Source organism: Salmo salar, chromosome ssa10, assembly GCF_905237065.1.
Source record: "Salmo salar chromosome ssa10, Ssal_v3.1, whole genome shotgun sequence".
Lineage (NCBI taxonomy): Eukaryota > Metazoa > Chordata > Actinopteri > Salmoniformes > Salmonidae > Salmo > Salmo salar.
Window position 1 is genome coordinate 116,906,990 of NC_059451.1, and position 27,993 is coordinate 116,934,982.

The following is a 27,993-nucleotide window of genomic DNA, read 5'->3' on the forward strand; positions in this document are numbered from 1 at the left end:
TTCTTATTTACCATGACGGCCTACCAAAAGGCAAAAAGCCTCCTGCGGGGACGGGGCTGGAATTAAAAAATAAATTACATTTAAATATTGGACAAACACATCACGACAGAGACACTACATAAAGAGAGACCTAGGACAACAACATGGCAGCAACACAACATGACAACACGGTAGGTAGTACAAAACAGGGTATGAACATTATTGGGCACAGACAACAGCACAAAGGGCAAGAAGGTAGAGACAACAATACATCACGTAAAGCAGCCACAACTCAGTAAGTGTCCATGATTGAGTCATTGAATGAAGAGATGGAGATAAAACTGTCCAGTTTGACTGTTTGTTGCAGCTCGTTCCAGTCGCTAGTTGCAGCGAACCGTAAAGAGGAGCGACCCAGAGATGTGTGTGTTTTGGGGATCTTTAACAGAATGGGACTGGCAGAACCGGTGTTGTATGTGGAGGATACACAGTGTAGATCGCCATCTGAGGTGCAGGGCAGGTACACCAGATGGGGCCTGTGTCATTACAGACATTTGGCATCTGATTAGTAAACCTAGAGCGTTGTCCCGTCAGAGTAAAGCAGGAGGAGGAGCCGGTTCAAGAGCTTTGTGCCGCTGTCACTGTGGTGCACACTCGTTTTGGGCCTGCGTCACATGCTCCGACTCTGTAGTGCCGCAGTTTATCTACAGTATTCCTCCTGACTTGACTGGATAGAGGATACGGTCGTTGTGTGAGGTGCTGTGGTTGCAGGGAGAAGGCACCATAGCTCTCTTCTGGTTTTAGACATGTTGATTACAGGGTGGTATTTGTATCTTACAGCTCGGAGCATCCTCCAACAAAGCAAGTATTTGTTTGTTATTGTTTGTGCCTAAAGGAGTTAAGGGTTTCCTGCTAGGATCGACAAGCTCTGCACAGTGATGTGGTTTTTCTGTTGTTTGAATGGTTGTTTGTGTGTGTTTAAGAATCGGGTGTAGGTGGTAGTAGGCGAAAGTCATGCAGGACTAAAGACTAGAATCAAATGTCTAAAACCTTAATCTCTAATCTCTGGGCAGTGCTGTCAGCCTGCCATTTTAAAGCGACGCAGGTTATTTTTTGAGTGCATCAATTATTTAATGAAACCCAAATGAATCCTAGCTGGGTCAGGAAAAGTGTTTGTCCTGCTTGTGTTTGAGGGTTCACTATTGTGTCGCTTTGGACATGTAAAAGACTTACATTTTATGTGTCTGACCAGGTTCATTCTCTTTCTCTCCCTCTACCCAACCCCTTCCCTCCTCCTCTCACTCCACTCTTTTCCTTTCCTATGTCTGCCCTCCCCTTGCATCTCTCTCTTCCTCTCTCCCCCCTCTTTTCCCATCTCCTTCCCTCCAGCATTGAACATGGCCTCTATCCTTCAGAAGCTCATGACCCCCCTGGTCAGTGGGAACCCGGAGCCACCCAGGAACAAGGTGACGGTGGTGGGGGTCGGCCAGGTGGGCATGGCCTGTGCTTTTAGCATCCTGCTCAGGGTAAGACCCGACTGCTCTGTGTTGTTGACTGACTCGTGTCAAAAACATTGCTACAGTATTATGTCTAGACTAACCCCCACCCTGTGTTACAGTATAACCAGTCTAGACTAACCCCCACCCTGTTGTACAGTATAACCTGTCTAGACTAACCCCCACCCTGTTACAGTATAACCTGTCTAGACTAACCCCCACCCTGTGTTACAGTATAACTAGTCTAACCCCCACCCTGTGTTACAGTATAACCAGTCTAGTCTAACCCCCACCCTGTGTTACAGTATAACCTGTCTAGTCTAACCCCCACCCTGTTACAGTATAACCTGTCTAGACTAACCCCTACCCTGTGTTACAGTATAACCTGTCTAGTCTAACCCCCACCCTGTGTTACAGTATATCCAGTCTAGTCTAACCCCCACCGTGTTACAGTACTACCTGTCTAGTCTAACCCCCACCCTGTGTTACAGTATAACCTGTCTAGTCTAACCCCCACCCTGTGTTACAGTATAACCTGTCTAGTCTAACCCCCACCCTGTTACAGTATAACCTGTCTAGACTAACCCCTACCCTGTGTTACAGTATAACCTGTCTAGTCTAACCCCCACCCTGTGTTACAGTATATCCAGTCTAGTCTAACCCCCACCGTGTTACAGTACTACCAGTCTAGTCTAACCCCCACCCTGTGTTACAGTATAACCTGTCTAGTCTAACCCCCACCCTGTGTTACAGTATAACCTGTCTAGTCTAACCCCACCCTGTGTTACAGTATAACCTGTCTAGTCTAACCCCCACCCTGTGTTACAGTATAACCTGTCTAGACTAACCCCACCCTGTGTTACAGTATAACCTGTCTAGACTAACCCCCCACCCTGTGTTACAGTATAACCTGTCTAGACTAACCCCCCACCCTGTGTTACAGTATAACCTGTCTAGACTAACCCCCACCCTGTGTTACAGTATAACCTGTCTAGTCTAACCCCCACCCTGTGTTACAGTATAACCAGGCTAACCCCCACCCTGTTACAATATAACCTGTCTAGACTAACCCCCACCCTGTGTTACAGTATAACCTGTCTAGTCTAACCCCCGCCCTGTGTTACAGTATAACTAGTCTAACCCCACCCTGTGTTACAGTATAACCTGTCTAGTCTAACCCCCACCCTGTGTTACAGTATAACTAGTCTAGTCTAACCCCCACCCTGTGTTACAGTATAACCAGTCTAACCCCACCCTGTGTTACAGTATAACCAGTCTAGTCTAACCCCCACCCTGTGTTACAGTATAACTAGTCTAACCCCCACCCTGTGTTACAGTATAACCTGTCTAGTCTAACCCCACCCTGTGTTACAGTATAACCTGTCTAGTCTAACCCCCACCCTGTGTTACAGTATAACCACTCTAGTCTAACCCCCACCCTGTGTTACAGTATAACTAGTCTAACCCCACCCTGTGTTACAGTATAACCAGTCTAGTCTAACCCCCACCCTGTGTTACAGTATAACTAGTCTAACCCCACCCTGTGTTACAGTATAACCTGTCTAGTCTAACCCCCACCCTGTGTTACAGTATAACTAGTCTAGTCTAACCCCCACCCTGTGTTACAGTATAACCAGTCTAACCCCACCCTGTGTTACAGTATAACCAGTCTAGTCTAACCCCCACCCTGTGTTACAGTATAATAGTCTAGTCTAACCCCCACCCTGTGTTACAGTATAACCTGTCTAGTCTAACCCCACCCTGTGTTACAGTATAACCTGTCTAGTCTAACCCCCACCCTGTGTTACAGTATAACCTGCCTAGTCTAACCCCACCCTGTGTTACAGTATAACCACTCTAGTCTAACCCCCACCCTGTGTTACAGTATAACTAGTCTAACCACACCCTGTGTTACAGTATAATCAGTCTAGTCTAACCCCCACCCTGTGTTACAGTATAACTAGTCTAACCCCACCCTGTGTTACAGTATAACCTGTCTAGTCTAACCCCCACCTTGTGTTACAGTATAACCTGTCTAGTCTAACCCCACCCTGTGTTACAGTATAACTAGCCTGACCCCACCCTGTGTTACAGTATAACCAGTCTAGTCTAACCCCCACCCTGTGTTACAGTATAACCAGTCTAGTCTAACCCCCACCCTGTGTTACAGTATAACCAGTCTAGTCTAACCCCACCCTGTGTTACAGTATAACCTGTCTAGTCTAACCCCACCCTGTGTTACAGTATAACTAGTCTAACCCCCACCCTGTGTTACAGTATAACTAGTCTAACCCCCACCCTGTGTTACAGTATAACTAGTCTAACCCCCACCCTGTGTTACAGTATAACTAGTCTAACCCCCACCCTGTGTTACAGTATAACTAGTCTAACCCCCACCCTGTGTTACAGTATAACCAGTCTAGTCTAACCCCCACCCTGTGTTACAGTATAACCTGTCTAGTCTAACCCCCACCCTGTGTTACAGTATAACCAGTCTAGTCCAACCCCCACCCTGTGTTACAGTATAACCTGTCTAGTCTAACCCCACTCTGTGTTACAGTATAACCTGTCTAGTCTAACCCCACCCTGTGTTACAGTATAACTAGTTTAACCCCCACCCTGTGTTACAGTATAACTAGTCTAACCCCCACCCTGTGTTACAGTATAACCAGTCTAGTCTAACCCCCACCCTGTTACAGTATAACCTGTCTAGTCTAACCCCACCCTGTGTTACAGTATAACCTGTCTAGTCTAACCCCCACCCTGTGTTACAGTATAACCAGTCTAGTCTAACCCCCACCCTGTGTTACAGTATAACCTGTCTAGACTAACCCCCACCCTGTGTTACAGTATAACCTGTCTAGACTAACCCCCACCCTGTGTTACAGTATAACCTGTCTAGACTAACCCCCACCCTGTGTTACAGTATAACCTGTCTAGTCTAACCCCCACCCTGTGTTACAGTATAACCAGGCTAACCCCCACCCTGTTACAATATAACCTGTCTAGACTAACCCCCACCCTGTGTTACAGTATAACTAGTCTAGTCTAACCCCCACCCTGTGTTACAGTATAACCAGTCTAACCCCACCCTGTGTTACAGTATAACCAGTCTAGTCTAACCCCCACCCTGTGTTACAGTATAACCAGTCTAGTCTAACCCCCACCCTGTGTTACAGTATAACCTGTCTAGTCTAACCCCACCCTGTGTTACAGTATAACCTGTCTAGTCTAACCCCCACCCTGTGTTACAGTATAACCACTCTAGTCTAACCCCCACCCTGTGTTACAGTATAACTAGTCTAACCCCACCCTGTGTTACAGTATAACCAGTCTAGTCTAACCCCCACCCTGTGTTACAGTATAACTAGTCTAGTCTAACCCCCACCCTGTGTTACAGTATAACCAGTCTAACCCCACCCTGTGTTACAGTATAACCAGTCTAGTCTAACCCCCACCCTGTGTTACAGTATAACTAGTCTAGTCTAACCCCCACCCTGTTTTACAGTATAACCTGTCTAGTCTAACCCCACCCTGTGTTACAGTATAACCTGTCTAGTCTAACCCCACCCTGTGTTACAGTATAACCACTCTAGTCTAACCCCCACCCTGTGTTACAGTATAACTAGTCTAACCCCACCCTATGTTACAGTATAACCTGTCTAGTCTAACCCCCACCCTGTGTTACAGTATAACCTGTCTAGTCTAACCCCCACCTTGTGTTACAGTATAACCTGTCTAGTCTAACCCCACCCTGTGTTACAGTATAACTAGTCTAACCCCACCCTGTGTTACAGTATAACCTGTCTAGTCTAACCCCCACCCTGTGTTACAGTATAACCTGTCTAGTCTAACCCCCACCTTGTGTTACAGTATAACCTGTCTAGTCTAACCCCACCCTGTGTTACAGTATAACTAGCCTGACCCCACCCTGTGTTACAGTATAACCAGTCTAGTCCCACCCTGTGTTACAGTATAACCAGTCTAGTCTAACCCCCACCCTGTGTTACAGTATAACCAGTCTAGTCTAACCCCCACCCTGTGTTACAGTATAACCAGTCTAGTCTAACCCCACCCTGTGTTACAGTATAACCTGTCTAGTCTAACCCCACCCTGTGTTACAGTATAACAGTCTAGTCTAACCCCCACCCTGTGTTACAGTATAACCAGTCTAGTCTAACCCCCACCCTGTGTTACAGTATAACCTGTCTAGTCTAACCCCCACCCTGTGTTACAGTATAACCAGTCTAGTCTAACCCCCACCCTGTGTTACAGTATAACCTGTCTAGTCTAACCCCCACCCTGTGTTACAGTATAACCAGTCTAGTCTAACCCCACCCTGTGTTACAGTATAACCAGTCTAGTCTAACCCCACCCTGTGTTACAGTATAACCGTCTAGTCTAACCCCACCCTGTGTTACAGTATAACCAGTCTAGTCTAACCCCCACCCTGTGTTACAGTATAACTAGTCTAGTCTAACCCCCACCCTGTGTTACAGTATAACCAGTCTAGTCTAACCCCCACCCTGTGTTACAGTATAACCAGTCTAGTCTAACCCCCACCCTGTGTTACAGTATAACCAGTCTAGTCTAACCCCACCCTGTGTTACAGTATAACCTGTCTAGTCTAACCCCCACCCTGTGTTACAGTATAACCAGTCTAGTCTAACCCCCACCCTGTGTTACAGTATAACCAGTCTAGTCTAACCCCCACCCTGTGTTACAGTATAACCTGTCTAGTCTAACCCCCACCCTGTGTTACAGTATAACCTGTCTAGTCTAACCCCAACCCTGTGTTACAGTATAACCTGTCTAGTCTAACCCCCACCCTGTGTTACAGTATAACCTGTCTAGTCTAACCCCCACCCTGTGTTACAGTATAACCTGTCTAGTCTAACCCCACCCTGTGTTACAGTATAACCTGTCTAGTCTAACCCCACCCTGTGTTACAGTATAACTGTCTAGTCTAACCCCCACCCTGTGTTACAGTATAACCTGTCTAGTCTAACCCCCACCCTGTGTTACAGTATAACCAGTCTAGTCTAACCCCCACCCTGTGTTACAGTATAACCAGTCTAGTCTAACCCCACCCTGTGTTACAGTATAACCTGTCTAGTCTAACCCCCACCCTGTGTTACAGTATAACCTGTCTAGTCTAACCCCCACCCTGTGTTACAGTATAACCTGTCTAGTCTAACCCCACCCTGTGTTACAGTATAACCCTAGTCTAACCCCCACCCTGTGTTACAGTATAACTAGTCTAGTCAACCCCCACCCTGTGTTACAGTATAACCAGTCTAGTCTAACCCCCACCCTGTGTTACAGTATAACCAGTCTAGTCTAACCCCCACCCTGTGTTACAGTATAACCAGTCTAGTCTAACCCCCACCCTGTGTTACAGTATAACCTGTCTAGTCTAACCCCACTCTGTGTTACAGTATAACCTGTCTAGTCTAACCCCCACCCTGTGTTACAGTATAACTAGTCTAACCCCCACCCTGTGTTACAGTATAACCATCTAGTCTAACCCCCACCCTGTGTTACAGTATAACCAGTCTAGTCTAACCCCCACCCTGTGTTACAGTATAACCAGTCTAGTCTAACCCCCACCCTGTGTTACAGTATAACCAGTCTAGTCTAACCCCCACCCTGTGTTACAGTATAACCTGTCTAGTCTAACCCCACTCTGTGTTACAGTATAACCTGTCTAGTCTAACCCCACCCTGTGTTACAGTATAACCTGCTAGTCTAACCCCCACCCTGTGTTACAGTATAACCAGTCTAGTCTAACCCCCACCCTGTGTTACAGTATAACCAGTCTAGTCTAACCCCCCACCCTGTGTTACAGTATAACCTGTCTAGTCTAACCCCCACCCTGTGTTACAGTATAACCAGTCTAGTCTAACCCCCACCCTGTGTTACAGTATAACCAGTCTAGTCTAACCCCCACCCTGTGTTACAGTATAACCTGTCTAGTCTAACCCCCACCCTGTGTTACAGTATAACCTGTCTAGTCTAACCCCACCCTGTGTTACAGTATAACCAGTCTAGTCTAACCCCACCCTGTGTTACAGTATAACCAGTCTAGTCTAACCCCCACCCTGTGTTACAGTATAACCTGTCCAGTCTAACCCCCACCCTGTGTTACAGTATAACCTGTCTAGTCTAACCCCACCCTGTGTTACAGTATAACCTGTCTAGTCTAACCCCCACCCTGTGTTACAGTATAACCAGTCTAGTCTAACCCCACCCTGTGTTACAGTATAACCTGTCTAGTCTAACCCCCACCCTGTGTTACAGTATAACCTGTCTAGTCTAACCCCCACCCTGTGTTACAGTATAACCTGTCTAGTCTAACCCCCACCCTGTGTTACAGTATAACCTGTCTAGTCTAACCCCCACCCTGTGTTACAGTATAACCTGTCTAGTCTAACCCCCACCCTGTGTTACAGTATAACCAGTCTAGTCTAACCCCCACCCTGTGTTACAGTATAACCTGTCTAGTCTAACCCCACCCTGTGTTACAGTATAACCTGTCTAGTCTAACCCCCACCCTGTGTTACAGTATAACTAGTCTAGTCTAACCCCCACCCTGTGTTACAGTATAACCAGAGTCTAACCCCCACCCTGTGTTACAGTATAACCAGTCTAGTCTAACCCCCACCCTGTGTTACAGTATAACCAGTCTAGTCTAACCCCCACCCTGTGTTACAGTATAACCTGTCTAGTCTAACCCCACCCTGTGTTACAGTATAACCTGTCTAGTCTAACCCCCACCCTGTGTTACAGTATAACCAGTCTAACCCCACCCTGTGTTACAGTATAACCAGTCTAGTCTAACCCCCACCCTGTGTTACAGTATAACCTGTCTAGTCTAACCCCACCCTGTGTTACAGTATAACCTGTCTAGTCTAACCCCCACCCTGTGTTACAGTATAACTAGTATAGTCTAACCCCACCCTGTGTTACAGTATAACCTGTCTAGTCTAACCCCACCCTGTGTTACAGTATAACCTGTCTAGTCTAACCCCCACCCTGTGTTACAGTATAACTAGTCTAACCCCCACCCTGTGTTACAGTATAACCAGTCTAGTCTAACCCCCACCCTGTGTTACAGTATAACCAGTCTAGTCTAACCCCACCCCGTGTTACAGTATAACTAGTCTGACCCCACCCTGTGTTACAGTATAACCAGTCTAGTCTAACCCCCACCCTGTTACAGTATAACCTGTCTAGTCTAACCCCACCCTGTGTTACAGTATAACCTGTCTAGTCTAACCCCCACCCTGTGTTACAGTATAACCTGTCTAGTCTAACCCCCACCCTGTGTTACAGTATAACCTGTCTAGTCTAACCCCCACCCTGTGTTACAGTATAACCTGTCTAGTCTAACCCCCACCCTGTGTTACAGTATAACCAGTCTAGTCTAACCCCCACCCTGTGTTACAGTATAACTAGTCTAACCCCCACCCTGTGTTACAGTATAACCTGTCTAGTTTAACCCCCACCCTGTGTTACAGTATAACCAGTCTAGTCTAACCCCACCCTGTGTTACAGTATGTCTAGTCTAACCCCACCCTGTGTTACAGTATAACCTGTCTAGTCTAACCCCCACCCTGTGTTACAGTATAACCAGTCTAGTCTAACCCCCACCCTGTGTTACAGTATAACCATTCTAGTCTAACCCCCACCCTGTGTTACAGTATAACCAGTCTAGTCTAGCCCCACCCTGTGTTACAGTATAACCAGTCTAGTCTAGCCCCACCCTGTGTTACAGTATAACCTGTCTAGTCTAACCCCACCCTGTGTTACAGTATAACTAGTCTAACCCCACCCTGTGTTACAGTATAACTAGTCTAACCCCACCCTGTTTACAGTATAACCAGTCTAGTCTAACCCCCACCCTGTGTTACAGTATAACCTGTCTAGTCTAACCCCCCACCCTGTGTTACAGTATAACTAGTCTAACCCCCACCCTGTGTTACAGTATAACCTGTCTAGTCTAACCCCACCCTGTGTTAAAGTATAACTAGTCTAACCCCCACCCTGTGTTACAGTATAACCATTCTAGTCTAACCCCCACCCTGTGTTACAGTATAACCATTCTAGTCTAACCCCCACCCTGTGTTACAGTATAACCAGTCTAGACTAACCCCCACCCTGTGTTACAGTATAACCAGTCTAGTCTAACCCCACCCTGTGTTACAGTATAACCTGTCTAGTCTATCCCCCACCCTGTGTTACAGTATAACTAGTCTAACCCCCACCCTGTGTTACAGTATAACCAGTCTAACCCCCACCCTGTGTTACAGTATAACCAGTCTAACCCCCACCCTGTGTTACAGTATAACTAGTCTAGTCTAACCCCCACCCTGTGTTACAGTATAACCAGTCTAACCCCACCCTGTGTTACAGTATAACCTGTCTAGTCTAACCCCCACCCTGTGTTACAGTATAACCTGTCTAGTCTAACCCCCACCCTGTGTTACAGTATAACCTGTCTAGTCTAACCCCCACCCTGTGTTACAGTATAACCAGTCTAGTCTAACCAAACCCTGTGTTACAGTATAACCAGTCTAGTCTAACCCCCACCCTGTGTTACAGTATAACTAGTCTAACCCCACCCTGTGTTACAGTATAACTAGTCTAACCCCACCATGTGTTAGTATAACCTGTCTAGTCTAACCCCACCCTGTTACAGTATAACCTGTCTAGTCTAACCCCCACCCTGCGTTACAGTATAACCTGTCTAGTCTAACCCCCACCGTGTGTTACAGTATAACCAGTCTAGACTAACCCCCACCCTGTGTTACAGTATAACCATTCTAGTCTAACCCCCACCCTGTGTTACAGTATAACCAGTCTAGACTAACCCCCACCCTGTGTTACAGTATAACCATTCTAGTCTAACCCCCACCCTGTGTTACAGTATAACCAGTCTAGACTAACCCCCACCCTGTGTTACAGTATAACCTGTCTAGTCTAACCCCCACCCTGTGTTACAGTATAACCTGTCTAGTCTAACCCCCACCCTGTGTTACAGTATAACCAGTCTAGTCTAACCCCCACCCTGTGTTACAGTATAACTAGTCTAGTCTAACCCCCACCCTGTGTTACAGTATAACTAGTCTAACCCCCACCCTGTGTTACAGTATAACTAGTCTAACCCCCACCCTGTGTTACAGTATAACTGTCTAGTCTAACCCCACCCTGTGTTACAGTATAACCTGTCTAGTCTAACCCCACCCTGTGTTACAGTATAACCTGTCTAGTCTAACCCCACCCTGTGTTACAGTATAACCTGTCTAGTCTAACCCCACCCTGTGTTACAGTATAACCTGTCTAGTCTAACCCCCACCCTGTGTTACTGTATAACCTGTCTAGTCTAACCCCACCCTGTGTTACAGTATAACCTGTCTAGTCTAACCCCCACCCTGTGTTACAGTATAACTAGTCTAACCCCCACCCTGTGTTACAGTATAACCTGTCTAGTCTAACCCCACCCTGTGTTACAGTATAACCTGTCTAGTCTAACCCCACCCTGTGTTACAGTATAACCAGTCTCGTCTAACCCCACCCTGTGTTACAGTATAACCAGTCTAGACTAACCCCACCCTGTGTTACAGTATAACCAGTCTCGTCTAACCCCACCCTGTGTTACAGTATAACCAGTCTAGACTAACCCCACCCTGTGTTACAGTATAACCTGTCTAGACTAACCCCCACCCTGTGTTACAGTATAACCTGTCTAGTCTAACCCCCACCCTGTGTTACAGTATAACTAGTCTAACCCCACCCTGTGTTACAGTATAACCTGTCTAGTCTAACCCCCACCCTGTGTTACAGTATAACCATTCTAGTCTAACCCCCACCCTGTGTTACAGTATAACCAGTCTAGACTAACCCCCACCCTGTGTTACAGTATAACCAGTCTAGTCTAACCCCACCCTGTGTTACAGTATAACCTGTCTAGTCTATCCCCCACCCTGTGTTACAGTATAACCTGTCTAGTCTAACCCCCACCCTGTGTTACAGTATAACCTAGTCTAACCCCACCCTGTGTTACAGTATAACCTGTCTAGTCTAACCCCCACCCTGTGTTACAGTATAACCATCTAGTCTAACCCCCACCCTGTGTTACAGTATAACCAGTCTAGTCTAACCCCCACCCTGTGTTACAGTATAACCTGTCTAGTCTAACCCCACCCTGTGTTACAGTATAACCTGTCTAGTCTAACCCCCACCCTGTGTTACAGTATAACCTAGTCTAACCCCCACCCTGTGTTACAGTATAACCAGTCTAACCCCCACCCTGTGTTACAGTATAACCAGAGTCTAACCCCACCCTGTGTTACAGTATAACCAGTCTAACCCCCACCCTGTGTTACAGTATAACCTGTCTAGTCTAACCCCCACCCTGTGTTACAGTATAACCTGTCTAGTCTAACCCCCACCCTGTGTTACAGTATAACCTGTCTAGTCTAACCCCCACCCTGTGTTACAGTATAACCTGTCTAGTCTAACCCCCACCCTGTGTTACAGTATAACCTGTCTAGACTAACCCCACCCTGTGTTACAGTATAACCAGTCTAGTCTAACCAAACCCTGTGTTACAGTATAACCAGTCTAGTCTAACCCCCACCCTGTGTTACAGTATAACTAGTCTAACCCCACCATGTGTTAGTATAACCTGTCTAGTCTAACCCCACCCTGTTACAGTATAACCTGTCTAGTCTAACCCCCACCCTGCGTTACAGTATAACCTGTCTAGTCTAAACCCCACCGTGTGTTACAGTATAACCAGTCTAGACTAACCCCCACCCTGTGTTACAGTATAACCATTCTAGTCTAACCCCCACCCTGTGTTACAGTATAACCAGTCTAGACTAACCCCCACCCTGTGTTACAGTATAACCATTCTAGTCTAACCCCCACCCTGTGTTACAGTATAACCAGTCTAGACTAACCCCCCACCCTGTGTTACAGTATAACCTGTCTAGTCTAACCCCCACCCTGTGTTACAGTATAACCTGTCTAGTCTAACCCCCACCCTGTGTTACAGTATAACCAGTCTAGTCTAACCCCCACCCTGTGTTACAATATAACTAGTCTAGTCTAACCCCCACCCTGTGTTACAGTATAACTAGTCTAACCCCCACCCTGTGTTACAGTATAACTAGTCTAACCCCCACCCTGTGTTACAGTATAACCTGTCTAGTCTAACCCCACCCTGTGTTACAGTATAACCTGTCTAGTCTAACCCCACCCTGTGTTACAGTATAACCTGTCTAGTCTAACCCCACCCTGTGTTACTGTATAACCTGTCTAGTCTAACCCCACCCTGTGTTACAGTATAACCTGTCTAGTCTAACCCCCACCCTGTGTTACAGTATAACCTGTCTAGTCTAACCCCACCCTGTGTTACAGTATAACCTGTCTAGTCTAACCCCACCCTGTGTTACAGTATAACCAGTCTCGTCTAACCCCACCCTGTGTTACAGTATAACCAGTCTAGACTAACCCCACCCTGTGTTACAGTATAACCTGTCTAGACTAACCCCCACCCTGTGTTACAGTATAACCTGTCTAGTCTAACCCCACCCTGTGTTACAGTATAACCTGTCTAGACTAACCCCCACCCTGTGTTACAGTATAACTAGTCTAACCACCACCCTGTGTTACAGTATAACCTGTCTAGTCTAACCCCACCCTGTGTTACAGTATAACCTGTCTAGACTAACCCCCACCCTGTGTTACAGTATAACCTGTCTAGACTAACCCCCACCCTGTGTTACAGTATAACTAGTCTAACCACCACCCTGTGTTACAGTATAACCTGTCTAGTCTAACCCCACCCTGTGTTACAGTATAACCTGTCTAGAGTAACCCCCACCCTGTGTTACAGTATAACCATTCTAGTCTAACCCCCACCCTGTGTTACAGTATAACTAGTCTAACCCCACCTTGTGTTACAGTATAACCTGTCTAGTCTAACCCCCACCCTGTGTTACAGTATAACCAGTCTAACCCCACCCTGTGTTACAGTATAACCAGTCTAGTCTAACCCCCACCCTGTGTTACAGTATAACTAGTATAGTCTAACCCCCACCCTGTGTTACAGTATAACCTGTCTAGTCTAATCCCACCCTGTGTTACAGTATAACCTGTCTAGTCTAACCACCACCCTGTGTTACAGTATAACTAGTCTAACCCCCACCCTGTGTTACAGTATAATCTGTCTAGTTTAACCCCCACCCTGTGTTACAGTATAACCAGTCTAGTCTAACCCCACCCTGTGTTACAGTATGTCTAGTCTAACCCCACCCTGTGTTACAGTATAACCTGTCTAGTCTAACCCCCACCCTGTGTTACAGTATAACCAGTCTAGTCTAACCCCCACCCTGTGTTACAGTATAACCATTCTAGTCTAACCCCCAACCTGTATTACAGTATAACCAGTCTAGTCTAGCCCCACCCTGTGTTACAGTATAACCTGTCTAGTCTAACCCCACCCTGTGTTACAGTATAACTAGTCTAACCCCACCCTGTGTTACAGTATAACCTGTCTAGTCTAACCCCCACCCTGTGTTACAGTATAACCTGTAGTCTAACCCCCACCCTGTGTTACAGTATAACCATTCTAGTCTAACCCCCACCCTGTGTTACAGTATAACCAGTCTAGACTAACCCCCCACCCTGTGTTACAGTATAACCAGTCTAGTCTAACCCCACCCTTTGTTACAGTATAACCTGTCTAGTCTAACCCCACCCTGTGTTACAGTATAACTAGTCTAACCCCCACCCTGTGTTACAGTATAACCAGTCTAACCCCCACCCTGTGTTACAGTATAACTAGTTTAACCCCCACCCTGTGTTACAGTATAACTAGTCTAACCCCCACCCTGTGTTACAGTATAACTAGTTTAACCCCCACCCTGTGTTACAGTATAACTAGTCTAACCCCACCCTGTGTTAGTATAACCTGTCTAGTCTAACCCCACCCTGTTACAGTATAACCTGTCTAGTCTAACCCCCACCCTGTGTTACAGTATAACCTGTCTAGTCTAACCCCCACCCTGTGTTACAGTATATCCTGTCTAGTCTAACCCCCACCGTGTGTTACAGTATAACCAGTCTAGACTAACCCCCACCCTGTGTTACAGTATAACCATTCTAGTCTAACCCCCACCCTGTGTTACAGTATAACCAGTCTAGACTAACCCCCACCCTGTGTTACAGTATAACCAGTCTAGTCTAACCCCCACCCTGTGTTACAGTATAACCTGTCTAGTCTAACCCCACCCTGTGTTACAGTATAACCTGTCTAGACTAACCCCACCCTGTGTTACAGTATAACCCGTCTAGACTAACCCCCACCCTGTGTTACAGTCTAACCCGTCTAGTCTAACCCCCACCCTGTTACAGTATAACCATTCTAGTCTAACCCCCACCCTGTGTTACAGTATAACCAGTCTAGACTAACCCCCACCCTGTGTTACAGTATAACCATTCTAGTCTAACCCCCACCCTGTGTTACAGTATAACCAGTCTAGACTAACCCCCACCCTGTGTTACAGTATAACCAGTCTAGTCTAACCCCACCCTGTGTTACAGTATAACCTGTCTAGTCTATCCCCCACCCTGTGTTACAGTATAACTAGTCTAACCCCCACCCTGTGTTACAGTATAACCAGTCTAACCCCCACCCTGTGTTACAGTATAACCAGTCTAACCCCCACCCTGTGTTACAGTATAACCAGTCTAACCCCCACCCTGTGTTACAGTATAACCTGTCTAGTCTAACCCCACCCTGTGTTACAGTATAACCTGTCTAGTCTAACCCCCACCCTGTGTTACAGTATAACCTGTCTAGTCTAACCCCCACCCTGTGTTACAGTATAACCTGTCTAGTCTAACCCCCACCCTGTGTTACAGTATAACCTGTCTAGACTAACCCCACCCTGTGTTACAGTATAACCAGTCTAGTCTAACCAAACCCTGTGTTACAGTATAACCAGTCTAGTCTAACCCCCCACCCTGTGTTACAGTATAACTAGTCTAACCCCACCATGTGTTAGTATAACCTGTCTAGTCTAACCCCACCCTGTTACAGTATAACCTGTCTAGTCTAACCCCCACCCTGCGTTACAGTATAACCTGTCTAGTCTAACCCCCACCGTGTGTTACAGTATAACCAGTCTAGACTAACCCCCACCCTGTGTTACAGTATAACCATTCTAGTCTAACCCCCACCCTGTGTTACAGTATAACCAGTCTAGACTAACCCCCACCCTGTGTTACAGTATAACCATTCTAGTCTAACCCCCACCCTGTGTTACAGTATAACCAGTCTAGACTAACCCCCACCCTGTGTTACAGTATAACCTGTCTAGTCTAACCCCCACCCTGTGTTACAGTATAACCTGTCTAGTCTAACCCCCACCCTGTGTTACAGTATAACCAGTCTAGTCTAACCCCCACCCTGTGTTACAATATAACTAGTCTAGTCTAACCCCCACCCTGTGTTACAGTATAACTAGTCTAACCCCCACCCTGTGTTACAGTATAACTAGTCTAACCCCCACCCTGTTACAGTATAACCTGTCTAGTCTAACCCCACCCTGTGTTACAGTATAACCTGTCTAGTCTAACCCCACCCTGTGTTACAGTATAACCTGTCTAGTCTAACCCCACCCTGTGTTACAGTATAACCTGTCTAGTCTAACCCCCACCCTGTGTTACAGTATAACCTGTCTAGTCTAACCCCCACCCTGTGTTACAGTATAACCTGTCTAGTCTAACCCCACCCTGTGTTACAGTATAACCAGTCTAGTCTAACCCCACCCTGTGTTACAGTATAACCAGTCTCGTCTAACCCCACCCTGTGTTACAGTATAACCTGTCTAGACTAACCCCCACCCTGTGTTACAGTATAACCTGTCTAGTCTAACCCCACCCTGTGTTACAGTATAACCTGTCTAGACTAACCCCCACCCTGTGTTACAGTATAACTAGTCTAACCACCACCCTGTGTTACAGTATAACCTGTCTAGTCTAACCCCACCCTGTGTTACAGTATAACCTGTCTAGACTAACCCCCACCCTGTGTTACAGTATAACCTGTCTAGACTAACCCCCACCCTGTGTTACAGTATAACTAGTCTAACCACCACCCTGTGTTACAGTATAACCTGTCTAGTCTAACCACCACCCTGTGTTACAGTATAACCTGTCTAGAGTAACCCCCACCCTGTGTTACAGTATAACCATTCTAGTCTAACCCCCACCCTGTGTTACAGTATAACTAGTCTAACCCCACCTTGTGTTACAGTATAACCTGTCTAGTCTAACCCCCACCCTGTGTTACAGTATAACCAGTCTAACCCCACCCTGTGTTACAGTATAACCAGTCTAGTCTAACCCCCACCCTGTGTTACAGTATAACTAGTATAGTCTAACCCCCACCCTGTGTTACAGTATAACCTGTCTAGTCTAATCCCACCCTGTGTTACAGTATAACCTGTCTAGTCTAACCACCACCCTGTGTTACAGTATAACTAGTCTAACCCCCACCCTGTGTTACAGTATAATCTGTCTAGTTTAACCCCCACCCTGTGTTACAGTATAACCAGTCTAGTCTAACCCCACCCTGTGTTACAGTATGTCTAGTCTAACCCCACCCTGTGTTACAGTATAACCTGTCTAGTCTAACCCCCACCCTGTGTTACAGTATAACCAGTCTAGTCTAACCCCCACCCTGTGTTACAGTATAACCATTCTAGTCTAACCCCCAACCTGTATTACAGTATAACCAGTCTAGTCTAGCCCCACCCTGTGTTACAGTATAACCTGTCTAGTCTAACCCCACCCTGTGTTACAGTATAACTAGTCTAACCCCACCCTGTGTTACAGTATAACCTGTCTAGTCTAACCCCCACCCTGTGTTACAGTATAACCTGTAGTCTAACCCCCACCCTGTGTTACAGTATAACCATTCTAGTCTAACCCCCACCCTGTGTTACAGTATAACCAGTCTAGACTAACCCCCACCCTGTGTTACAGTATAACCAGTCTAGTCTAACCCCACCCTTTGTTACAGTATAACCTGTCTAGTCTAACCCCACCCTGTGTTACAGTATAACTAGTCTAACCCCCACCCTGTGTTACAGTATAACCAGTCTAACCCCCACCCTGTGTTACAGTATAACTAGTTTAACCCCCACCCTGTGTTACAGTATAACTAGTCTAACCCCCACCCTGTGTTACAGTATAACTAGTTTAACCCCCACCCTGTGTTACAGTATAACTAGTCTAACCCCACCCTGTGTTAGTATAACCTGTCTAGTCTAACCCCACCCTGTTACAGTATAACCTGACTAGTCTAACCCCCACCCTGTGTTACAGTATAACCTGTCTAGTCTAACCCCCACCCTGTGTTACAGTATATCCTGTCTAGTCTAACCCCCACCGTGTGTTACAGTATAACCAGTCTAGACTAACCCCCACCCTGTGTTACAGTATAACCATTCTAGTCTAACCCCCACCCTGTGTTACAGTATAACCAGTCTAGACTAACCCCCACCCTGTGTTACAGTATAACCAGTCTAGTCTAACCCCCACCCTGTGTTACAGTATAACCTGTCTAGTCTAACCCCACCCTGTGTTACAGTATAACCTGTCTAGACTAACCCCACCCTGTGTTACAGTATAACCCGTCTAGACTAACCCCCACCCTGTGTTACAGTCTAACCTGTCTAGTCTAACCCCCACCCTGTTACAGTATAACCTGTCTAGTCTAACCCCCACCCTGTGTTACAGTATAACCTGTCTAGAGTAACCCCCACCCTGTGTTACAGTATAACCATTCTAGTCTAACCCCCACCCTGTGTTACAGTATAACTAGTCTAACCCCACCTTGTGTTACAGTATAACCTGTCTAGTCTAACCCCCACCCTGTGTTACAGTATAACTAGTCTAGTCTAACCCCCACCCTGTGTTACAGTATAACCTGTCTAGTCTAATCCCACCCTGTGTTACAGTATAACCTGTCTAGTCTAACCCCCACCCTGTGTTACAGTATAACTAGTCTAACCCCACCCTGTGTTACAGTATAACCAGTCTAGTCTAACCCCCACCCCGTGTTACAGTATAACTAGTCTAACCCCCACCCCGTGTTACAGTATAACCTGTCTAGTCTAACCCCCACCCTGTATTACAGTATAACCTGTCCAGTCTAACCCCCACCCTGTGTTACAGTATAACCTGTCTAGTCTAACCCCACCCTGTGTTACAGTATAACTAGTCTGACCCCACCCTGTGTTACAGTATAACCAGTCTAGTCTAACCCACACCCTGTGTTACAGTATAACCAGTCTAGTCTAAACCCACCCTGTGTTACAGTATAACCAGTCTAGTCTAACCCCCACCACGTGTTACAGTATAACTAGTCTAACCCCACCCTGTGTTACAGTATAACCTGTCTAGTCTAACCCCCACCCTGTGTTACAGTATAACCAGTCTAGTCTAACCCCACCCTGTGTTACAGTATAACCTGTCTAGTCTAACCCCCACCCTGTGTTACAGTATAACCTGTCTAGTCTAACCCCCACCCTGTGTTACAGTATAACCTGTCTAGTCTAACCCCCACCCTGTGTTACAGTATAACCTGTCTAGTCTAACCCCCACCCTGTGTTACAGTATAACTAGTCTAACCCCCACCCTGTGTTACAGTATAACCTGTCTAGTTTAACCCCCACCCTGTGTTACAGTATAACCAGTCTAGTCTAACCCCACCCTGTGTTACAGTATGTCTAGTCTAACCCCACCCTGTGTTACAGTATAACCTGTCTAGTCTAACCCCCACCCTGTGTTACAGTATAACCATTCTAGTCTAACCCCCACCCTGTATTACAGTATAACCAGTCTAGTCTAGCCCCACCCTGTGTTACAGTATAACCAGTCTAGTCTAGCCCCACCCTGTGTTACAGTATAACCTGTCTAGTCTAACCCCACCCTGTGTTACAGTATTAGTCTAACCCCACCCTGTGTTACAGTATAACTAGTCTAACCCCACCCTTCGTTACAGTATAACCTGTCTAGTCTAACCCCCACCCTGTGTTACAGTATAACCTGTCTAGTCTAACCCCCACCCTGTGTTACAGTATAACTAGTCTAACCCCACCCTGTGTTACAGTATAACCTGTCTAGTCTAACCCCCACCCTGTGTTACAGTATAACCTGTCTAGTCTAACCCCCACCCTGTGTTACAGTATAACCATTCTAGTCTAACCCCCACCCTGTGTTACAGTATAACCAGTCTAGACTAACCCCCACCCTGTGTTACAGTATAACCAGTCTAGTCTAACCCCCACCCTGTGTTACAGTATAACTAGTCTAACCCCCCACCCTGTGTTACAGTATAACTAGTCTAACCCCCACCCTGTGTTACAGTATAACCTGTCTAGTCTAACCCCACCCTGTGTTACAGTATAACCTGTCTAGTCTAACACCCCACCCTGTGTTACAGTATAACCTGTCTAGTCTAACCCCACCCTGTGTTACTGTATAACCTGTCTAGTCTAACCCCACCCTGTGTTACAGTATAACCTGTCTAGTCTAACCCCCACCCTGTGTTACAGTATAACTAGTCTAACCCCCACCCTGTGTTACAGTATAACCTGTCTAGTCTAACCCCACCCTGTGTTACAGTATAACCAGTCTCGTCTAACCCCACCCTGTGTTACAGTATAACCTGTCTAGACCAACCCCCACCCTGTGTTACAGTATAACCTGTCTAGTCTAACCCCACCCTGTGTTACAGTATAACCTGTCTAGACTAACCCCCACCCTGTGTTACAGTATAACTAGTCTAACCACCACCCTGTGTTACAGTATAACCTGTCTAGTCTAACCCCACCCTGTGTTACAGTATAACCTGTCTAGAGTAACCCCCACCCTGTGTTACAGTATAACCATTCTAGTCTAACCCCCACCCTGTGTTACAGTATAACTAGTCTAACCCCACCTTGTGTTACAGTATAACCTGTCTAGTCTAACCCCCACCCTGTGTTACAGTATAACCAGTCTAACCCCACCCTGTGTTACAGTATAACCAGTCTAGTCTAACCCCCACCCTGTGTTACAGTATAACTAGTATAGTCTAACCCCCACCCTGTGTTACAGTATAACCTGTCTAGTCTAATCCCACCCTGTGTTACAGTATAACCTGTCTAGTCTAACCCCCACCCTGTGTTACAGTATAACTAGTCTAACCCCACCCTGTGTTACAGTATAACCAGTCTAGTCTAACCCCCACCCCGTGTTACAGTATAACTAGTCTAACCCCCACCCTGTGTTACAGTATAACCTGTCTAGTCTAACCCCCACCCTGTGTTACAGTATAACCTGTCCAGTCTAACCCCCACCCTGTGTTACAGTATAACCTGTCTAGTCTAACCCCACCCTGTGTTACAGTATAACTAGTCTGACCCCACCCTGTGTTACAGTATAACCAGTCTAGTCTAACCCCCACCCTGTGTTACAGTATTACCAGTCTAGTCTAACCCACACCCTGTGTTACAGTATAACCAGTCTAGTCTAAACCCACCCTGTGTTACAGTATAACCAGTCTAGTCTAACCCCCACCACGTGTTACAGTATAACTAGTCTAACCCCACCCTGTGTTACAGTATAACCTGTCTAGTCTAACCCCCACCCTTTGTTACAGTATAACCAGTCTAGTCTAACCCCACCCTGTGTTACAGTATAACCTGTCTAGTCTAACCCCCACCCTGTGTTACAGTATAACCTGTCTAGTCTAACCCCCACCCTGTGTTACAGTATAACTAGTCTAACCCCCACCCTGTGTTACAGTATAACCTGTCTAGTTTAACCCCCACCCTGTGTTACAGTATAACCAGTCTAGTCTAACCCCACCCTGTGTTACAGTATGTCTAGTCTAACCCCACCCTGTGTTACAGTATAACCTGTCTAGTCTAACCCCCACCCTGTGTTACAGTATAACCAGTCTAGTCTAACCCCCACCCTGTGTTACAGTATAACCATTCTAGTCTAACCCCCACCCTGTATTACAGTATAACCAGTCTAGTCTAGCCCCACCCTGTGTTACAGTATAACCTGTCTAGTCTAACCCCACCCTGTGTTACAGTATAACTAGTCTAACCCCACCCTGTGTTACAGTATAACCTGTCTAGTCTAACCCCCACCCTGTGTTACAGTATAACCTGTAGTCTAACCCCCCACCCTGTGTTACAGTATAACCATTCTAGTCTAACCCCCACCCTGTGTTACAGTATAACCAGTCTAGACTAACCCCCACCCTGTGTTACAGTATAACCAGTCTAGTCTAACCCCACCCTTTGTTACAGTATAACCTGTCTAGTCTAACCCCACCCTGTGTTACAGTATAACTAGTCTAACCCCCACCCTGTGTTACAGTATAACTAGTCTAACCCCCACCCTGTGTTACAGTATAACCAGTCTAACCCCCACCCTGTGTTACAGTATAACTAGTTTAACCCCCACCCTGTGTTACAGTATAACTAGTCTAACCCCCACCCTGTGTTACAGTATAACTAGTCTAACCCCACCCTGTGTTACAGTATAACCAGTCTAGACTAACCCCCACCCTGTGTTACAGTATAACCAGTCTAGACTAACCCCCACCCTGTGTTACAGTATAACCATTCTAGTCTAACCCCCACCCTGTGTTACAGTATAGCCAGTCTAGACTAACCCCCACCCTGTGTTACAGTATAACCTGTCTAGTCTAACCCCCACCCTGTGTTACAGTATAACCTGTCTAGTCTAACCCCCACCCTGTGTTACAGTATAACCAGTCTAGTCTAACCCCCACCCTGTGTTACAGTATAACTAGTCTAGTCTAACCCCCACCCTGTGTTACAGTATAACTAGTCTAACCCCCACCCTGTGTTACAGTATAACTAGTCTAACCCCCACCCTGTGTTACAGTATAACTAGTCTAGTCTAACCCCACCCTGTGTTACAGTATAACCAGTCTAGACTAACCCCCACCCTGTGTTACAGTATAACCAGTCTAGACTAACCCCCACCCTGTGTTACAGTATAACCATTCTAGTCTAACCCCCACCCTGTGTTACAGTATAACCAGTCTAGACTAACCCCCACCCTGTGTTACAGTATAACCTGTCTAGTCTAACTCCCACCCTGTGTTACAGTATAACCTGTCTAGTCTAACCCCCACCCTGTTACAGTATAACCAGTCTAGTCTAACCCCCACCCTGTGTTACAGTATAACTAGTCTAACCCCCACCCTGTGTTACAGTATAACTAGTCTAACCCCCACCCTGTGTTACAGTATAACTAGTCTAACCCCCACCCTGTGTTACAGTATAACCTGTCTAGTCTAACCCCACCCTGTGTTACAGTATAACCAGTCTAGTCTAACCCCCACCCTGTGTTACAGTATAACTAGTCTAACCCCCACCCTGTGTTACAGTATAACTAGTCTAACCCCCACCCTGTGTTACAGTATAACTAGTCTAACCCCCACCCTGTGTTACAGTATAACCATTCTAGTCTAACCCCCACCCTGTGTTACAGTATAACCTGTCTAGTCTAACCCCACCCTGTGTTACTGTATAACCTGTCTAGTCTAACCCCACCCTGTGTTACTGTATAACCTGTCTAGTCTAACCCCACCCTGTGTTACTGTATAACCTGTCTAGTCTAACCCCACCCTGTGTTACAGTATAACCTGTCTAGTCTAACCCCCACCCTGTGTTACAGTATAACTAGTCTAACCCCCACCCTGTGTTACAGTATAACCTGTCTCGTCTAACCCCACCCTGTGTTACAGTATAACCAGTCTAGTCTAACCCCCACCCTGTGTTACAGTATAACTAGTCTAACCCCCACCCTGTGTTACAGTATAACTAGTCTAACCCCCACCCTGTGTTACAGTATAACCAGTCTAGTCTAACCCCCACCCTGTGTTACAGTATAACTAGTTTAACCCCACCCTGTGTTACAGTATAACCTGTCTAGTCTAACCCCCACCCTGTGTTACAGTATAACTAGTCTAACCCCCACCCTGTGTTACAGTATAACTAGTTTAACCCCACCCTGTGTTACAGTATAACCTATCTAGTCTAACCCCACCCTATGTTACAGTATAACCTGTTACTACTCATCTCTCAGTTTTCTGTAGTACACAAACATTCCCTCTTTATTAGTGTCATAACAAGGTTGTTGCTATGCTTTTGTGCTATGTTATTGCTCATGTAGGAACACCTCATTCATTGTGTGTTCAAATAATTTATAAAACATTGGTTTTTAGAAGCGCACATGCAAATTATATGTAATCAATAATATTACCATTTACTTATATGAATTACCTGTATTGGGGCTATATCTCTGCAGGAGCTAGCTGATGAGCTGGCCTTGGTGGACGTGATGGAAGACAAGCTGAAGGGAGAGATTATGGATCTGCAGCACGGCAGCCTCTTCCTTAAAACACCCAAGATAGTCGCAGGCAAAGGTGAGTCTATAGAAATGGGAAACTAGGTAACCAGAGAGCCAAGATGGCCACCCTCTACGTGTCAAATGTCTTTGTGATATTCAGTACCCTTACTGACTGAGGGGACCACGATATAAATAAGTGTTTTGACTTTTTAGTATAATTCTCGATTTTATTGGTCACGTTGTCTTTTGATATGTTATAAATGTCCTAATAAACTGAACTTGTTAATTTGTCTCCCACGGCCAGACTACTCTGTGACGGCTAACTCTCGCATCGTCGTGGTAACGGCGGGCGTACGTCAACAGGAAGGAGAGAGCAGGTTGAATCTGGTTCAGAGGAATGTCAACATCTTTAAACACATCATCCCTCAGATCATCAAACACTCCCCCAACTGCATCATCATCGTGGTCTCCAACCCAGGTACTCACTACACACACACACACACACACACACACACACACACACACACATACTAGTGTTAGTGACTCCAGTTATTTGTTAAAGCAGTGTAGTCTAAGCCCAGAAGTCTCTCCCTGGCCATAGTTGATGTGCTGACCTATGTGACCTGGAAGTTGAGTGGCCTGCCCAAGCACCGCGTCATCGGCAGTGGCACCAACCTGGACTCCGCCCGATTCCGTTACCTGATGGCAGACAAACTGGGCATCCACACTACCAGCTTCAACGGATGGATCCTGGGAGAACACGGAGACACCAGCGGTAAGTGTCCGGTGTGTGTGTGTGTGTGTGTGTGTGTGGTGTGAGCGTGTGTGGTGCATAATTAGGACAAATTAAAGAACACACACTCAGGAAGTCAGGACAAGTGTGTGTTTTTATACCATTCAAATAGGCTTTAGAATTCTTCTACTATAAATAGTAGCAACCCCCTTCTTTAGGGTTACTGTGATAAAGGTGAGACGTGAGATACCTGCCAATCTATCTGGGCCTTAAGGAGTTAAGTGTTAATTAGGTTAGTTAAGTGTTAATTAGGTTAACTGTGTGTGTGTTTTAGTGCCTGTGTGGAGCGGTGCTAACGTAGCAGGCGTTAACCTGCAGACGCTGAACCCTGACATCGGTACTGATGCTGACCAGGAGAACTGGAAGGAGACACACAAGCAGGTGGTCGACAGGTAATGTCGGCCTACACAGTCCTATTCAAGCAACCTGTTATCTCTATTGCTATTGGTGTAAATCGATGTAATTTGAAGTTTAATTTCTGTAGTTCTGTTCTCTCACTGTTATGGATTTCTGTGTATGTTGTGCTCAAGGTCACAACGGCAGTCTGGTTGCCTGCTCACTTCCACAATCATTTTTACTGTCAGCCTTGGGATTCGAACCGGCAACCCACCGGTTACTCCCCTGCTTTTCGAACTGCAAGGCTAGTGAGATTTAAAACTGTGACTGTGTGAGTTTCAGTGCCTATGAAGTGATCACGCTGAAGGGCTATACTAACTGGGCCATTGGCCTGAGTGTGGCTGACCTGACAGAGAGTCTGCTCAGGAACATGAACAGAATCCACCCTGTCTCTACCATGGTCAAGGTAAGGACACACACAGTGCTGTATATGTAAGTGTATGTGAGAGAGTGTAGAATGTGTGTCAGTGTGTAGACACTTATCTAATGTACAAGCACACACCTACACCCACAGATTACAGCATACCCAGCATACCCATAATGCACAACACACATACTACCGTTCAAAAGTTTGGGGTCACATAGAAATGTCCTTGTTTTTGAAAGAAAAGCAAATGTTTTGTCCATTTAAAATAACATCAAATTGATCAGAAATACAGTGTAGACATTAATGTTGTAAATGACTATTGTAGCTGGAAACGGCTGATTTATTTATGGCATATCTACAGAGGCCCATTATCAGCCACCATCACTCCTGTGTTCCAATGGCACGTTGTGTTAGCTAATCCAAGTTGATCATTTTAAAAGGCAAATTGATCATTAGAAAACCCTTTTGCAATTATGTTAGCACAGCTGAAAACTGTGTTCTGATTAAAGAAGCAATAAAACTGTCCTTCTTTAGACTAGTTGAGTATCTGGAGCATCAGCATTTGTGTGTTCGATTACAGGCTCAAAATGGCCAGAAACCTTCTTCTGAAACTCGTCAGTCTATTCTTGTTCTGAGAATTGAAGGCTATTCCATGTGAGAAATTGCCAAGAAACTGAAGATCTCGTACAACGCTGTGTACTACACCCTTCACAGAACAGCGCAAACTGTCTCTAACCAGAATAGAAAGAGGAGTGGGAGGCCCCGGTGCACAACTGAGCAAGAGGACAAGTACGTTAGAGTATCTAGTTTGAGAAACAGAAGCCTCACAAGTCTTCAACTGGCAGCTTCATTAAATAGTACCCGCAAAACACCAGTCTCAACGTCAACAGTGAAGAGGCAACTCTGGGATGCTGGCCTTCTAGGCAGAGTTCCTCTATCCAGTGTCTATTTATTTATTAACCTTTATTTAACGAGGCAAGTCAGTTAAGAACAAATTCTTATTTTCAATGCCGGCCTAGGAACAGGGGCCGAATGACAGATTTTTACCTTGTCAGCTCGGGGATTCGATCTTGCAACCTTTCGGTTATAAGTCTAAACCTGTAACCACTAGGCTACCTGCCGCACTATGTTCTTTTGCCCATCTTAATCTTTCTTTCAAAAACAAGGACATTTCTAAGTGACCCCAAACTGAATGGGTGTGTGTGTGTGTGTGTGTTACAGACAATAGATATAAATACATGCACACAAATAACTACACACATACCTACACTGCTCTAAAGTGTCCATGCTGTTGATCTTCAGGGCATGTACGGGGTCAAGGACGAGGTGTACCTGAGTCTGCCGTGTGTCCTGAACGCTGGGGGCGTGGCCAGCGTGATTAACATGACCCTGACGGATAATGAGATTGGCCAATTAAAACAGAGCGCTGACACACTGTGGGGCATACAGAAGGACCTGACGGATGTGTAACAGAACAAGAGGGGGCGCCACACTCCACTCACCACCAGGCTGCGTCCCAATAATATCTCCTTCACAATTTTCGAATCTACAAAATGTATCTAATCTTATAATCTAGATTCACACAATCCAAAAGCATTGGATCGCTGGAGGCATGGGCCAGTGCGAGTTTACATCAGTAATTTCCTTTCAAATCAATGAAGGGAAGGGAGTCCCGTGTAGCTCAGTTGGTAGAGCATGGTGTTTGCAACGCCAGGGTTGTGGGTTCGATTCCCACGGGGGACCAGTACGGAGAAAAAATGTATGAAATGTATGCATTCACTACTGTAAGTCGCTCTGGATAAGAGCGTCTGCTAAATGACTAAAATGTAAATGGAACTAGTGCACATTTTTGGAGGAAGGTTAGATAATTGGGACAGATCCCCACTCTCTTGATCACCTATAACTCAACGTATGCCACTTAGCAAACAGTCGCTTTTATCCAAAAAGACTTTCAGTTCAGGGAATGGATATATTTTGAATGTGTATTTGTTCCCTGCATTCATTTTAAATGTTTGAACTCACTACTGTAAGTCGTTCTGGATAAGAGTCTGCTAAATGACGTAAATGTAATTGAACCTGAAACTTTTCCATTGCTAGCACTGCACTACACTCTTAACTGGGCTACACAGTAAAAAAATGACTCGACTTCCAAAAATACTCTGTGTCACTGCTCCCATTTTACACTCTAGTACTGTTCTTAGCTTCCCTGTTATCTGGGAGGGAGTTTGGGTCACCATAGAAATAGAACCTATTTGTTCTATTTCTATGTTGGTCTCATGGGCACTTGGTTTGAGAGTTACTTTGTACATGACTGCTTTACTGGAAAAGGGGCAGATTACAGCGTCTTTGGGTTGGTGAACAGCACTATAAAAATAACATTTATTCAGGTGTGGGATCAGCAAAAGCTTCAGTCATTTGTCCTTGTCAGAATGAAGGGAAATACAATCTGTCAATCATGTTTGATGTGTAAATGAATAAAGCAAGATTATTTATTGGTCCTG

General features: G+C 45.8%; 1 protein-coding gene across 2 annotated transcripts; it reads left to right on the top strand.

Moving 5' to 3' along the window:
- Nucleotides 1-28: 28 nt before the first annotated feature.
- LOC106561670 (L-lactate dehydrogenase B-A chain) lies at nt 29-27,987 on the top strand. Of its 2 annotated transcripts, none has more exons than XM_014125843.2 (8): nt 29-170; nt 1,366-1,502; nt 23,895-24,012; nt 24,241-24,414; nt 24,538-24,711; nt 25,004-25,121; nt 25,408-25,531; nt 26,795-27,987. In XM_014125843.2, the coding sequence occupies exons 2-8, from the start codon at nt 1,374-1,376 to the stop codon at nt 26,960-26,962; spliced, it is 1,005 nt and encodes a 334-aa protein (XP_013981318.1). In that variant the 5' UTR covers nt 29-170; nt 1,366-1,373; the 3' UTR covers nt 26,963-27,987. The 2 variants fall into 2 exon arrangements, with proteins under 2 accessions (XP_013981318.1, XP_013981316.1); XM_014125841.2 differs by lacking the exon at nt 29-170 and adding an exon at nt 458-837.
- The last annotated feature ends 6 nt before the right edge of the window (nt 27,988-27,993 follow it).

What these genes read in the sequence shown, in the direction of transcription:
- LOC106561670 (XM_014125841.2), top strand. Translation starts at nt 783, where the DNA reads ATGTTGATTACAGGGTGGTATTTGTATCTTACAGCTCGGAGCATCCTC. An exon ending in CATCGTGGTCTCCAACCCAG is followed by an intron (nt 24,415 to 24,537) that starts GTACTCACTACA and finishes CCCTGGCCATAG; the next exon opens with TTGATGTGCTGACCTATGTG. An exon ending in CTGTCTCTACCATGGTCAAG is followed by an intron (nt 25,532 to 26,794) that starts GTAAGGACACAC and finishes GTTGATCTTCAG; the next exon opens with GGCATGTACGGGGTCAAGGA.